This window comes from Schistosoma haematobium, chromosome ZW, assembly GCF_000699445.3.
Source record: "Schistosoma haematobium chromosome ZW, whole genome shotgun sequence".
In the NCBI taxonomy this organism is placed as follows: domain Eukaryota; kingdom Metazoa; phylum Platyhelminthes; class Trematoda; order Strigeidida; family Schistosomatidae; genus Schistosoma; species Schistosoma haematobium.
Window position 1 is genome coordinate 67,063,526 of NC_067195.1, and position 16,065 is coordinate 67,079,590.

General features: G+C 30.4%; 1 protein-coding gene across 1 annotated transcript in view; it reads left to right on the forward strand.

The window, feature by feature from the left end:
* Positions 1–213: 213 nt before the first annotated feature.
* The window catches only part of MS3_00010468 (uncharacterized protein), a gene marked incomplete at both ends in the record, with an annotated part of 52,392 nt that continues 36,540 nt past the window's right edge, over positions 214–16,065 (forward strand). The window contains 4 exons of the mRNA XM_051218829.1: positions 214–322; positions 10,836–10,973; positions 14,029–14,157; positions 15,928–16,033. Coding sequence (XP_051072239.1) covers positions 214–322; positions 10,836–10,973; positions 14,029–14,157; positions 15,928–16,033 — 482 coding nt within the window. The remainder of the gene's footprint in view (positions 323–10,835; positions 10,974–14,028; positions 14,158–15,927; positions 16,034–16,065) is intronic.

Here is a 16,065-nt window from a genome sequence, read left to right on the forward strand (position 1 = left end):
ATATCTTAGTGCAAGGACACTAACCAGATAAATCGTTCGAACCATTTAAGTTTGAAAGAAAAACAGACCACAGTTTTCATTGACAGACTTTAAAATCTTTGACATTGAAAAGTGATTCACGATTTGATTTTCTTGCCATAAATGTTAAACTTTCTTATTTTTCAATTTTAGGAGTAGACATATTCCTAGGTCGTTTGAAAATGTTTAAATAGGATGCTTATCTGGAGACGTTTATTAATCATTCTGTTGAATCTAATCAACTCTTGGTTTATTGCTGCAACTGAAGAAAAGCCAGTTCAAAAAACAGAAAATCTAGCTATAGGTAAGTTTTTGTAAGAAAAACTTCTCCGGGATTAGCAAGTAAACTTAATGCTTATATATATATATATATATATATATATATATATATATATAATCATCCAAATGAATATTGATCAGTCAGGGTGATCAGTATCATACGTCGGAAGTTTGGCTCCACATTATTTGCAGAACTTTTATTCATCACAGTGACAATCTAATTAAAATATAATACTGTTCGTATAAGATTTTTGAAGATTGCACATTAGCAACATGGATTTATTTATTTCTGTTATTATTCATGATGCCAAGTTTCTTTACCCGTATTACTGTCATAAATCATACGTTTTACACTTCTGCAAAAGTATCCCTTTAAGTACTCCCATCTATCGAAGATTGTGTGTAATAGTAAGGGAAAGAAGATCATCACATCTGAATCTTAGTAAAAGTGAAAATTCTGTTACTTAATATAGGCTAAAAGTTGTTATCTCTCTTTTCAAAATAGAATTCTAAAAATGTAAGTGTGGTTCTTTCATGTGATTCTAAAGCCAGCTTTGTTTGTAGTGAGATTTTTATTGACGGTTTCTGCTTTTTAGGTTCTTTAGTAAAATTGATATAAGTTTGAATATATTGGATGTTAGGAATATCATTCGTCATGAGCTTATTTATTTTAACACGCTTTCCGTCGTGTGTTACCTCCGTATTTTACTCAACCTGTTATAACCCTTTAACTTTTTTCATTTGGTTAAGTTCTCTAGCCATAGCTTCCTTGCGAAAGTCACTTGATGCTCTAACTGAGCTCTTTAAGGTCGATGAATATGTATGTGTAATCTTATATAAAGGTAGGAGCGAATATATTTGACTTGAATTCTATGGAATCTTAATATACAAGTTTATTCTACTTCAGTGATCTCCATTCAGGGTTCAAAAAGAACTTTTACGATAATTGTTCCTTATATTTGTATCACATTTTTATCTAGTCTAAAGTGAATTGGAATAATATAGGCCTTACGCCTCTTGGTTCCTATTAGCCTTCAGTTATTCAGCTTGTTTTTCTGTTTCCAACCAACATTACATGTGTTGGATTTTCATGGATTATTTAAAACGAGCAACTAATTGTCTGGGTTTCATTGCTGTTTACGGATTGAAGAGTACAAGTGTTCACTTTATGACTTATATTATGAAATTTGCTTCAAGTTATGGAAACTTTAAATATAGGAAATCTTGCAGGATTTCATAGTGACTACTAACATTCCTTTGAATAGACAGGAGATGGTGAGAAGTTAGTCATATAAGAACATAAGTAATTTTTGTTACGTAAGTTTTGTCAGCCCCATTAAACAGTTTTTCCTCAGATCATAGAGGTATCAACCCTTGGTAGACTACGGTACAGTCTTATTACCTAAATTACAGTCAATAACCATTCTCTTATTGAGCAAAATTGTTTAACTTATTCAATAATATGGCGAGCAGTTAAAAACATTAGATTTGAAAGTACAAGATTTAAAAATTTTTTCAGATGTTGTGTTAAAATACTTTCAGTTGCATTAACAAAGGCACACACAAAAAGTGGTCTCATCATAAATTCCTTTTAACCGCTATTTGACGTCCAAGAAACAGTTGGTAAATTTGGGTGGTAATGTTATACTACTTAATATCTTTAAATAGTAATATATATTTTATAACAAATTAAACACTGGCAATGATTAAATTTATTGGCTGAATTTAGCATATCTTATACCTGCCATTAAAAACAAGGGTAGTTGCAAGTCAGTCCACAGATTTCGGTCTTAAAATATTCATCACTGAGGATTTTGTGGTCGGTTGTATGAATCAAGTAATAACATCACAAAATGCCTGTAAGACTTTATAAAAGTTTTAGTATTTTACATTATCAATCAACATATTACGGCACGTCTTGAACGAAATGCCAGCAATCTACTTTTTATTCCATCAGATATCCGAAGATAACACACATTATGACATGAATGTAACATTCAACAATGGTTGGCCTTATACTTTTATGTAGCCAGTTATCTAAAAATGAAAACGACTTTTTACAGTTGAATTTATTAAGCCGGAAAACATGTTTCAGTTATTTGTTCATGTTCTTAATATACTTCTCTTCTTGTTAAGAATTAAGTAATAATGGTTTTTCTAATTATCTGATTACTTAGGAAGATTTTGAAACTTGGTTACAATGGGGAAGTAAACCAATATACCGTCAGACAAATAGATGAGTGAAATGAATTTGTCTATAAGAATATGATAAACTTACACAACATATTATAGAGCCATATTATTTGTGTTGTTTAAATGCATATATTTAAATACACTGATTAGCTGCCGCTCTATTTATTCATTTCCTTACAGTTAATAAGTACGTATAGAGGCGCATTCACCTAACCTCACATAACTACATGCATTCATTTAAATTAACCTCTTAACGATCGACTACATCTTCGTTGGACACTGACAAATATTCTGGACTAAGTAAAGTAAAGAACTATAAAGAATAGTAATTAAGCCATTTCATGTGACTGAAAAAATATGTTTATTAACAGAGTCCGTTTGGTTCCGCTTACGATATCGTCTAGTAATTTTTTAAAAATCTTGAGCTGAACAGTCATGTTCTTCTAGAAACAATATGTTTTATTCTATATTAAATGAAAGTATTATCCTATTCTGAGTAACAAATCTATGTAATGGCCAAACTCTAATAAAAATTAGGATATTGAATAAAAGAGACAATAGTCTACTTGACGTATATTATAAAGATGCGAAAGAGATGCATGTTTGATAAAAAAACAACTAATAAAAAACTCAGGGTGTACTGGAACCATAGTAAAATGAAAGGATTGGATATACTTCTTCTGGACGCAAAGACAAGGCTCGATTTGAGGAGCTACCAAATTCAACCAGCCACAACGTAAAACCAGGCACACGTATGCATCGATCCAATTTGCCATACAGCATTAGCACAACACGATGAACACCGAATTCATAGGAGTGGTTAGGTCAGTGGTGGTAATATATCAAAGAAAGATTGTAATAATGATATGGTACAGGAAGAAAGACTTAGTTAGTAGAAAGAAAGATATGAAGTGATTTTAATCTCTTAGTTTAAGGGGAGAAAGAGAGTGTATACACCGACGCCATTGTGATCGATTCTGAGCCATGTCACCAAGAGTCTCCAACCATTGGTTACGATAGTCACGTGGACCCCAACCGAGTAGTCTTCGTCTACCAACACGGCTAAGACTAGAAGTTAGTGACTTCAAGCACTGATGCCACGTTTTGGTATGGCCACCCCTAACTTTCTTCCAACCATCCCTAACACCAGTTAGCATTGCGAATCGTGGTAACCGGTGTTCAGGCATATGCAACACGTGGCCCAACCATCTCAGTCGATGAAGATTCACAACCTCATCAACTGATTTACCATCATTCCCTAATACCCTGCGTTTAACCTTACTATGACTTACCCTGTGATCTCAGAAGATACGAGAGATATTTATAAGGCATCTGTGATCGAATACTAGTGGCTTACGAATATCTTCTACTCTTAACGGCCACGTTTTGCAGCTGTAAATTAGAACAGAATGAACTGCTGTTCAGTATACTGGTCCCTTAGTTGATAGATGGATATCTCACCTTCGCCATATGTGACGTAAGTTAGTGAAAGCCAAACGGGCTTTTTGAGTCCGTGCCGAGATTTCGTTAGACATCAAACCATTATAGCGGATCAGACTTCCAAGATAAGTGAAGTTGACAACGCGTCCGACTATTTCACTCCCTATCCTTAGTTCAGGTGTTGACGCAGACCAGTCCTGAAGCAACAACTTGCATTTAGAGGGAGAGAAGTGCATTCCAAACATCCTGGCATTGTTGCTCAGTTCTACCAGAAGACTCTGCATTTTATCAGCGTCTTCACCAAACAGGACTATGTCATCTGCGTATTCTAAGTCGATAAGCGGACCTCCTGGAAGGAGATCAATACCCGAGAATTCAGTCGACGAGAATGCTATTTCCATCAATAGGTCTATGATGAAGTTAAACAAAAATGGAGAAAGTGGACAACCTTAAAGGACATTACTTGAGGTCGCAAATGCAGATGACAGTTCGCCATAAGCTCTGACTCGACTAGTAGTGTTCGAGTAAAGAGCCTTCACAAGGTTTATGTATTTCTGATGTACGCCTTTCAATGACAGACACTGCCACAGAATCTCTCGGTCTACGGAGTCAAATGCTGCTATTATGTCAAGAAAAACCATCATTGTCGGACGCCGATAAGCATGCCTATGTTCTAGAACCTGACGAATGGTGAATATGTGGTCGATGCAGCCACGACCAGGTCTGAAGCCTGCCTGATATTCTCGTGTCCCCAGTTCACGAGTCTTAGTTAGACGCCCGACAATTATTGAGGCTATATTAGTCAAACCAATCCCTCTCTGATTATCACAGAATGATTTTGACCCTTTGTTATATATTGGGACAATCAGTGATTGAGAACAGTCAGACGAGATCAAGTCCCACTACCAGATTTTAGCTAAAATATTAGTCAACCTAATTGCCAAAACTGGACCACCATCCTTAAAGACATCTGGAGCCAATCCATCTGGAACAACTGCTCTTCTTCGCTTCAGATTAGCTATAGCCTATTGAACGTCAGCTAGCTATTTCACTGTTCCATTCACACTGTCGGGTAATGGTGGATAGTTATATAGTAGCTGAAAGTCAGCTAAACTGTTCTCTATCAAAGCATTCTCTATGCACAAGTTTCATGTCTAGCTTCTCCTCGAATCAGTTAGTCTGGATAATTTTGAATGAAAATTCTGGTGGGAATAAATGACCAAATTTGACTACACTTTCAACACTGGAATTGCTGACTGGTTCATGTTTACCTACAAGTAATCATAATGGGATGTGTTTCGACAGATGTTGGTAATATTACAGTACTTTACCAAAAACTACTATAGATAATAATTAAACGACAAACTAGAGAAACACATAAAATTCTAAGACTCGGATGGAGACCAAAAGACAGGAAAAATTAAATAACGTAACAAAACTAGGTAAACAGTAACAGATTATTACAAAATTAAGTTGTTCCGAATTGTGTTCAATGAGTTACTACAATGGATATTCATTCTTATGTAAAAATATTTCTGGTTATTTCCATTACTTAAACCAAAACACGACTAATGACATTATATATGAGGCTGTAAAAGTAATGGAATTTACTGTCATATCTCTTTTATTTCAATTTATTTAGTTAACAGATAGAAAGAGCGACAACACTGACTTATTACTAGTAACAGATTATGTAACTAACGACAAGAAGTTGCGATCAATCTCACGTAAACGTCACAAAAAAAACAGAAACTACACTTGATTATCATTAGTAGTATTTCATGATCTTTTCATAACACTGAATGAAATTTCGAAAACATATCGGGTGTCATGAGGACAGTTAATAAAATGAAGCTTTAGATGATGACAATGACATAATATGTTAGTTTTAATTCATTTCTTTTGGTGTTGTAGAATGAATAAGTCTTCTAACAGATAAACAACTATAATTAATCATAAAACAATTAACGCTAAGTACATTTTATTCGCTTGTTATTTTATAATAAAATACAATTAACTAAAAGCTTTTCTAACAATGTCTAGTATTTTGAAAGTCTTTGATACTTAAATATCATCTTCATAGTCATGTCTTATTTCATGCCTAGATAAAAATGGTTTAATACTGTAGCTTTTAAACAACTTGAAATTAAATGTACATCAATTAAATTCCCAAGAGTAAAATAGATTTGATTCTATTCATTTAATGATATGAACAAACTATATTCATAATCATTTTGATGACAAACTATAATTAAATAAGTTTTAGTATTTGATTATTATCAGATTAATGTCTATTAAATTTCATTATGAAATCTGTAGTATCATTTATAGTTTTTGAGATAATCAGATTAAGTATCTAATTTTATATCTATACTGTATTATTTGATCAACAAACGTTATATAAATACTGAGAATTAAATGAAACAGTAAATGATCCTTTTTAAGAATCTCATCAATTAACTATGATTTTAATAACGATATGTTATTGTGTGTGACCATAATGAACTATTATTAAGCAAATTATATATATAATCATTATTGCTTATTCGCATACCCAAACCGTTCTCACTAAAACAATCCTATCTTCAAGAAAGTATCAAACAAATGAATATAATTTAATATTTTTCCTTTAGAAAAATCTAGAAATAACGTTTTATTTCAAGATTAACTAGTTTTCGGCGTCGACTGACAATATATCAGTAGTAACGGTTTGTGAAGTTTTATAAAGTATAGTTTACATATTAAACGGATGAACGTAATATCCTATAAGTAGGCTATGTGACCGATTGTTTCAAGATAACAGTTCTTTTTTTTTACTACAATTTTCACTTTGTACTATCAAATGTTTAAAGAAAAATACTTTTTTTGCCTTATTGATATAAGTTTTATTAACCGATTGGAAGAATTTACGTACTTATTTCTATTTTCCATAGACATTTTGATTGCTTTTTAGGTTTTCACTACGCTAAGTTCCTCTTATGAAGCTCTAAATATATATATATATATATATATATATATATATATATATATATATATATATGTTCATGCAGAAAGTTTTGAAGTGCGATCTTCATCGAATCGAAATAAGTGAGTGCTCATCAATGAACGCTATGCAGTGATACGAAGTGTGGTTAACTAATGGCTGTCCACAAGACCAAATTATTGTCTTTACCTCCAAATGTATTTGAGATTAAAGACAAGAACAGTAGACGGAAAAAGAGGTTTATTATAATAAGTAACATACCTATATGCAACTAATTAACGAAAAATGTATATGAATAATTGTCAAAAATGACTGAACATTATCAATTCCTTAATAATATAAATATACACATATATATTCTGAAGATAATAATTACAGAATTCACGCCATCTTACAGGTATGATCAATTTGATATAAATAGTAACATTAGATGTAGAGAACAAACATGTGATAGAAGAAAGTTTTAAGTTTATTAATTCAGTAATTGTTTAGGTAGTGCATGTATTACAGCGATCCAATGAATCAGCCGGGAGTTTTTAATATTTCTTAAATGGACGGCCTGTTGATTTATGAACGGTGTAATTAAGGTCATTTCGTGTGCCAGATCGAATTAAAGATAATTATCTACAACTAGAGAAAGTAAAACAAAAACAGAGAGCATGGAACAACAAAGCAATAATTACCGAAATATGTCAATCTGGTCTACCGAAAGACATGTGTCATGTGACACAGTGATATACTGTTGATGTCAGATGTTACTCAAATTAGTTAAAGTTGCTAGGGACGGCGTTAACATAAAGTGACAGTAAGTAGGTGGTTTTACTTAGGGAATTCACTAATAATAATGGCTAACATTTAAAATTCCTATAATATCACTTGTGGAATGAGGTACACTTACAGGTGCTAGGACATTCAATGCATTTTCAGAGGAGCACTATACAACAATGCGGCGAACAAATAATGGGAGTGATTTTATCGTACGGATAGATTGTGGTAGATTGTTCCACAGGCTAGAAAATTTACAGGTCACTCATTCTAGGAACAATTAGGTTTTAACTGTTAAGCTTGATTTTTATTCATCATGTTATAAAAAACAATGATTGATTTAAGTTCAATTCTATATGAAGCTGAATAAATTGTCTTTGATGGTTCTAAATTTCAAAAAACCAACTACTATTTGCATTATGTGTAAAGTTAGCTGGTGGTTGGCAGTGGAATCCAAGACGCAAGATTCGTCCTATTTAGAACTCCTAAGTCAGTAACTCTAGGATCAAACGAAAAATTTATCTTGAGTTCCACTGAAATCCGCGTTTCATTTACTTTATTTTGACTTGTACATAGTGGTACTATCGAGTCAATCCACTCAGGATGCTCATATGACAAAAAAGAATGATCACTTTTAATCCTAAACACAAATGGGATGATTCAAAAAATCAATACAAAGGAACTATTATATTCCGCTTGATGTTTACTGGTCATTTGGTCTTAATTGGCCAATTGTGACAGTTCTCAACAATATAAACTAACTGAATGATAAAAAAACCAAAATACGTGTTTAACTAGCTATTGAATGCGTTATGATTTGAAACAACAAAATCTAAATTTGGGTCAGTAAATGTTATTAAATTTCATGCATAAAATAGTTAAAATAGGTTGATGAAAGATCATCATAATTTATGACTGTACAACTTTCATAAATGAAAAGGAAAGTACTATTGATAAATCATAAGGTTGATGAAGTACTTTATACATGAAATGACGAGTAACGATGTATAGATAATTATTCATGATCTTATGAGTTTTCATACTATTCATGAAAAACATTTTAACTCATTCAATTGTTAATGTAGCTTAATTTAATTCTGTTTCAAATTTGAAAAGTTGTTTGTTTCAATAATCTTGTAGTTCACATCAGTATTCATTTTAAATGTGTAACTTATATGATATCATTAAGATATTGATCCAAATATTAAAAATTATTTTCTGATCAGTCATCATATCTTATTACCATAGTGATTAGACCAACGATTTGGCTTTTTTAGGTTCATTTAACATTTATATTTTATAACAAATTAATCAGTATATTGTACTGAATTTGAAAACTCCTAAATTTAATATTTCTGTTATCATGAATTCCTTTATCTCGTTCAAAGAATCATTTTCCATATAAGTTATTAAATGAACATGGTTTGATGAATTACAGTTCATTAGTCTAGATATACAAAACAATCTGATTGCGATTAAATGGTCAGTATGAGGATTCGAAAGAATCAATTAGTGTTCATTGTAAAAAGAGAAATTTCAATCAGTAATGAAATTCAATCAATTATATTTACATAGATGTCATGCTAATTTAAAAGCAGTTAAGAAAAACCATTCATTCAAGGTTAAATTAGAAAGATTATTTATCCGTTAATCAGTTATGCTCAAAGGTCATTTATATCTCTTGTACTTCAGAAATAGCTAGATAGAAACTACAGAACATGTACTTTAGCTAAACAACATCAGAAAAATGTATACTACTTACCTTTATATTTTGAAGCGTCTAATAAACCTTGCAACCAATAGTCATGTGACGATTTACGTAATGTTTGTGAATCATTAGACTAATAATTCACTTTCATTGGTTTCAGATGAAGATACGTATATTAAAATTCATAACTATTTATTGATGGGGCAAGTCAAAAGAAACCAAAAATGAAATTTGTCAAACTGTTCAAATTACTTATTTAGGCTTGTTATTCATTGACGAGTGTAGGTCAATGACTAATAAATATCCAACCTAATTACTTAGACAACATTTAATATATAAGAATGGATGTATCAATACTGAGCATTTAAACATGAATTTAATATTGTTAAAGTTTTCACATTGTGCCTGTATCTCACCCGCCAAAAAATCAAGTACTTTGCTAACCTGTCTACGTAATAATAAACTTATCCATCCAGATTTATTTTATATATCCATTAAAACTTTATTTATATAAATGATTAGTGAATATGGCAACAATCAGTTAAATTTATTACTTTCTATTTTTGGAATTCAATAATATGAGGAAATCTTAAAAATCTAAAGAATAACAACTTTAATTATGAATAGCATTTTATGATTGAATTTTCTATTGATAAATAAGAATATTGAATTTATAACAAAAAAAAGCAAAAAAACTTTTAACTTATCCCATACGAGGACGAAACAACCATCCAATGTTTTCAGATTTTCTATGATGCTCTAGCTTCAACTGACCAGTAAATTAATCTAAAAAAGATAGTTTAGTATATTCTTATCAATAAAGTGACATGTAAATAATGAACATTAATTCTTTAACACTATATCTTAGGTTTATCAATATTTTATCATATCTTGATAAATGAATTGTATCTAAGATTATTATTTAATAAACTATTTACCTTACCAACTCTCTATAACCCATTTTATTTGCATTCTAATTCATGTTTTACAAACATTATTCTTTCCTATAATTTTATCAAGTAGTTACTTAGGACATGTTATATTTCATTAAAGTCATATAAAACGGAAGAATAGAAACAAGAAAAAAAGAAAAAAAAGAAATAAAAATAAACTAATGGTTATAACAAAAATACATTGTTATCTAAATTCATTTAAGAAGCTTTACTTTTGATTGGTTAAAATGATAACCAATCAAAAAATAGTAAAATCGTTTCTTTTTATTAAAACAATTCATTTTGATTGAATTCATTTAAACAATAGAGAAGTGATCTTTATCATGGTTTATTCTAATAAAATTATAAAAATAAAAAAATTTATTATACAATTTCTACAAATAATTTAACTAATTTCTATTTATGATTGTATTACATCATTTCATTATTATAATAAATGTATATTTATTCATTCTATATAAAAATGTATATACCAATGATCATCTTGTCTATTCAGGAGCTTGTAGTCAATATGATTCAAATTTTTGTTCAAGACAAGTAGAAAATAGTGTTTGTAATTATGAGAAAAATGAATGTTTTTGTCGGAAAGGATTTGTGGCAATTCGTGAAAATGGTCGAGTGACATGTAAAACATGTAAGTATACTTTTCATTTGTACACTAAAGGATAAATGTTGTTTTATTTTCTTTAAATAAATTTTAGAATATTCAATATCTAAGAAATATTTGCTGAATTTTATTTAGGCAACTACATAGTTTTATAAGTAACAAAATAAAATCTGTTAAGTCCCAATAGATATAATTACTAACTTACTTATTTAAGTCTGTGACCCCCAATCGAGCATAGGCCGCCGAGCAGCATTTTAAAACGTACTCTGTCCTGGGTCTTCCTTTCTAGTTCTATCCAACTGTTGTTCATTCTTTTCATGTTTGTTTCCATTTTTCGACATAATGTGTTCTTTGTTCTTCCTCGTCCCCTTTGGCCTTGAGGATTGCAATAGATATACATGTCTTTTTTAAATATTGTCAAATCGATAAAGAACCCTGTCACAATAAACTGATATTTCTTTACATAAAACGTATCGTACATCAAGAAAATCAAAATAAATAAATAATAAAATGGTTGCTTTGTGATCACACAATACGCAACCGATTAATTTCGAAATCAGGCATCTTCCTACAATTTTAAATCACGGTCGATGGACTTCATTTCAAATTTACCTAGATATCAGTTATTTGTGTGTTCATAATCACCAAAAGTATCTTGAACGTTATTGATCACGTTTATTTGTATCGACTTGAATGTTTTTCTCCCTCGGATTAGTGCTAAAGAAAATACAATTATCAACATAGGAGGTATACACACATTATTCATACTGTCTGACGTTACTTAGTCAAACACTAGATGTACAGTGCGTTACATATATTTTCCATCTTGTCATGGCACTCCTCAATTAGAACATCTTACCACCCCAATAAATAAAATTTTTCGATTTGTTAGGAAAAGTAACAATTTTCCAGTCACAGTAATTTGTGAAGTATTTAATATACTTCTTAACATATCTTACTTTTGATTTTATCATTAAATTATTTTGATTTCATTAAGGTTATTTACTAAACCCATCACTAATATAACAATACGGAAAAAAATAGCACAATAAACTTAACATTATTAATATAAGTGCTAGGTTGATTGTAAATAAAGAAACCTCTTTTCATTCAACTCTTTGGAATTTTCAATAATATGAAATGATGTAATTAATTACCAAAATATGCATGTACAGGAATAACAAGTAATAAATGTAACATTTACAAAGTTTGATGAAAGTTTCATTTGTTTTTTCTAATTAGTCATTCTAAAGTGGTTATTTTTTTCAAAATGTGTCTTTATTTAAAATGTAAAGAGGTCAGGTAGAATGACTCCGCCTGTGGCACTTCTAGAGTTATTGGTGGTCCCAAGCCCGGGCAAAGGAGGAGGGTTGGACATGCGGTTAGCGAACCCATCCCGTAGATAAGTAACTCGCTAAAAAATAACGCTAACCAGAATGACAGCTAATTTGGTTTACTTTCATTATTACATAATTAATTCATATTGATTCTTGATAGAATATTTGATCTGATTCTTTATTCACATTATATTACAGGTACATCTAATTATTAGTTTCTCTATTTTAATCATTTTATAATTTTAACCAAGTATACATTATCTACTGATCATTTAGAAATTTACAAGTGATAACAAATATACTTTCACAGCAATAGGAAATTCAGTTTTTGTGCAAATAGTGTGTGCATCTTAAAATTCCTTATTGTTTATGATAACTATTTTGGACTCAGTTTTAGTACCATTATTATAACTTACTAGAAAGAATCTCACTGATTCATATTCGAATTTTAATTACGAAATTATATATTTTCTTTTATTTCATATGTGAATATGAGGGTTTTATTCACCTGACTTAAATTCACTGAATAAAACAAAAGTATTATTATCATCATCCTCAGTAGATTGTTGTGATCAAATTGAGATCACAAACTGATCAGTGTTAAAACACTAATGAAAAACTGAAAGTACTGTACGGCTGTTTCGTTCAAGTATGAGACTCTTCAGTAGCACGCATCCACGACTCTGCAAGCAGGACTCGGATACAGCGTCCTTTGTCTCGTTTGCGAATCCTTGACTTTTAGACCACGGTGTTAGTGTCTAACCTATATACTTATATTTCAAAGTGAACTAGTTTTGTGTAATTTGTAATCGCTATTTGTATTTTGATTTATGTGACACCTGAAACAAAACTGATTTTTTGAATAATTAATCTGAAATCTATTGTTAAGATTTGTACATTCGTGAGAAGAATTAACTCAAAGAGTTGAACTTATCATTTAGAAGTCAATCAACAATATACATTGAAACTAGAAGTATGTGGCTGCCTGTTGCTTGGAACTATAAATTTGAACTTTATTAGTAAAATGAAACTTTGAAAGGTAATGACAGTAATGTTAAAGTCTGCTCGAAATGAAAAAGACAAACAAGGCTTTTGAGCTTATCAACATATGTGATGTGTAACCACGTACCGTATGATAGCAAGCAAATGTTTAAAAGCATAGCTATTGGAATAAAGAATATGCGAGCATTGAATTTGGAGTATATTATAATTACATACACCATTTCTCTATTTTCATACTGTAGAATTATTTCACTCTGAAAGTCCTTACAATCCTAGAAAACGTGTTGTTTTTGATAGGTTGATATTGATATACGATTATTATCAGGATTAACACAACTCTATGGATGTAAAAACTCTTGAAAGTTATGGTGCATTGCTTTGAAGTTGTTTTGTCCATAATATTCTCACAGGACATTTACCGTCTCATTGATGAAATTACTGTGAATTTATATCCATGAAGTCTGTTAGTTATTTTTAATGCATTCTATCTGGTATAGAACACATTTAAATTCTCTTTAGTCTTGGATCCCGTTGACATCAAAAATACTGATAAACTAACTTGGGCGGCAGATCTTACTTTTGACTATTTTAAGTAAATCTGCATCATTAACAAAAAGAATAAGTATTATTTTCAGTCTCAAGTATCTGCTTTTTGAATTCATAATTGAAGTTTTAAAAAATGGAGACATTCATAAATCGGATTTTAATGGATATATTAATTTCTAATCCGTTTATTTTCTCAGTGCTAACCGATTTAAAATGTCGGGTAGATCGTGACTGTGTTCATGTGAATCGAAGCAGTTGTCATCCTGGTGCCGGTTACTGTTCATGTCCTGGAAATACTATATACGTTCCTGAAAAACATGCTTGCAGTAAGTATAATAAACGTAAATTAAAGTCTATGGAACTTTATAGTAGTATTTCATAGATAGTATTTTCTTTAGATATCAAATCATTTATAGTGCTTCCAATAATATTTAAATTTGGCCAAGTAACCACTGCTATTTAACGTGACAGTTAAATGCTTGATTTCAAGAAGTAGTTATGTGTGAAATTTGGCTCTCAATATTTATGAAATCTTTAAATCATAAAAAACCTTAGTGTTGAAAAGTTAATGAAATACCATGATTTGCGCCATATTACGTAATCCACTATTGTTAACATATTTATTTATAATTTCAAACCTGGTGAATAACATAGAGTTTAGAACATGTGCCATATTTTTCACTAAGAACTCCTGAAAAAAAATGCATATACGATTATTCTAAGTTTTTAAATAAGTTTATACTGTGAAACATTCATCCCTGAACTGATTAATAGGTATACGTTCAGTAGATGTGAAACTTGGAGGAAACATGAGTTGAACACAGTTGCTATGTATTAATCACACATGAATGGGGAGCCTAAGCTTAAAATGAAACATTCATGTTATAGTCTTTAATTTACTAAAGTTATTTAGCTAGTATCATTTTGTGCTGTAAATAGTACTTTGTGTTATCCAATTTAGAAATTCCTTTGATACTTTCTTAAATGTTTTTAAAAATATAGCTGAGTAACTTTTGCTTTTTGAGTTGATGGGCTTACTGAATCAAAAGTACACTATTACGTCTAGTGAAATGACTTAACTTCTGATGGTTCTTTTAAATATGTTCATACTAAATACGGTAAAACCTCATTTTAATATGCAAATGTTTGGATGAATAAGCCTTACAATGAACTAGTAAATTGCTGACCCCTAATAGAATCAGTAACTCAAAACACGACAGTTAATGATTATTGACCTATTCAATACTGATTTACTACTTAGCCATTTACATTTAGACACACAAGTGAAATGTTCTATTATAATCCCTAAAATTTAGTGTGGTACTAGCACTTCATTAAAAAAATCTCTGATCTGAATCCTTTCAAGTCAGTTGCATTCCATTCTCAATATAATCTAGGACAAATTAAATAAATTATTTATTTAATTGCTAAAAGAGAGTTCATTATCTTTATTTTAAAAAATAACGAAACTTTAAATGATAGATACAACATAATAATTTTGAACAATAAATCATACACCCATTGAAATATAACTATGAGGCAACAAATATTTGTTTCATTTCGCGATATGAATCTACAATTTTGAGAAAATAGTGTTTCTACTGCATCACATTCTACTAATGACTTCTAAAATATGACAAATGTTAAGAATACTGGTCAATTTAGTTGTTCACAACTTAAAGAGGAAATTCATACAAAAAACCAGATCACTTAAACCACTTCACACTAAGAATCAGCAGGTTAATTATGTTAGTGGAGCTCACGCAAATTGTTTTTTTTTAGATTTTTGACCTAGTATTGTTCAACAACTTAAAAGGGCAATCTAAACAAAAATAATAAGAGACTAAAATGAGAATTATACTGTTATAATATATATATTGTTGCTACATTTATGATCGTCATCAAGTGACTGAGTTACAGGAATCAGAAGACTATATTGAAATATCAACATTGCACGCCACAGTATAACTGGTTTATAGGACAAGTACTTTCACTGTATGAATGAATATAATGTGCTGAGGAACAATCCAAATTTTGTTTGATTTAAACATCTCATAAAATGTAACTATAGTTTTTTTTCCTTTTTTCGAATATAGGGTCACGTTTTACCTATCCCAGTGATCCATTTTGTGATGTATGCCTTCAGTTGAAAGGAACTTGTTTTAAATATGAATTATTTGAAAGAGTTACAACAGAAAAAAGGTAAATAACATATGACAATTTTATTCACAATA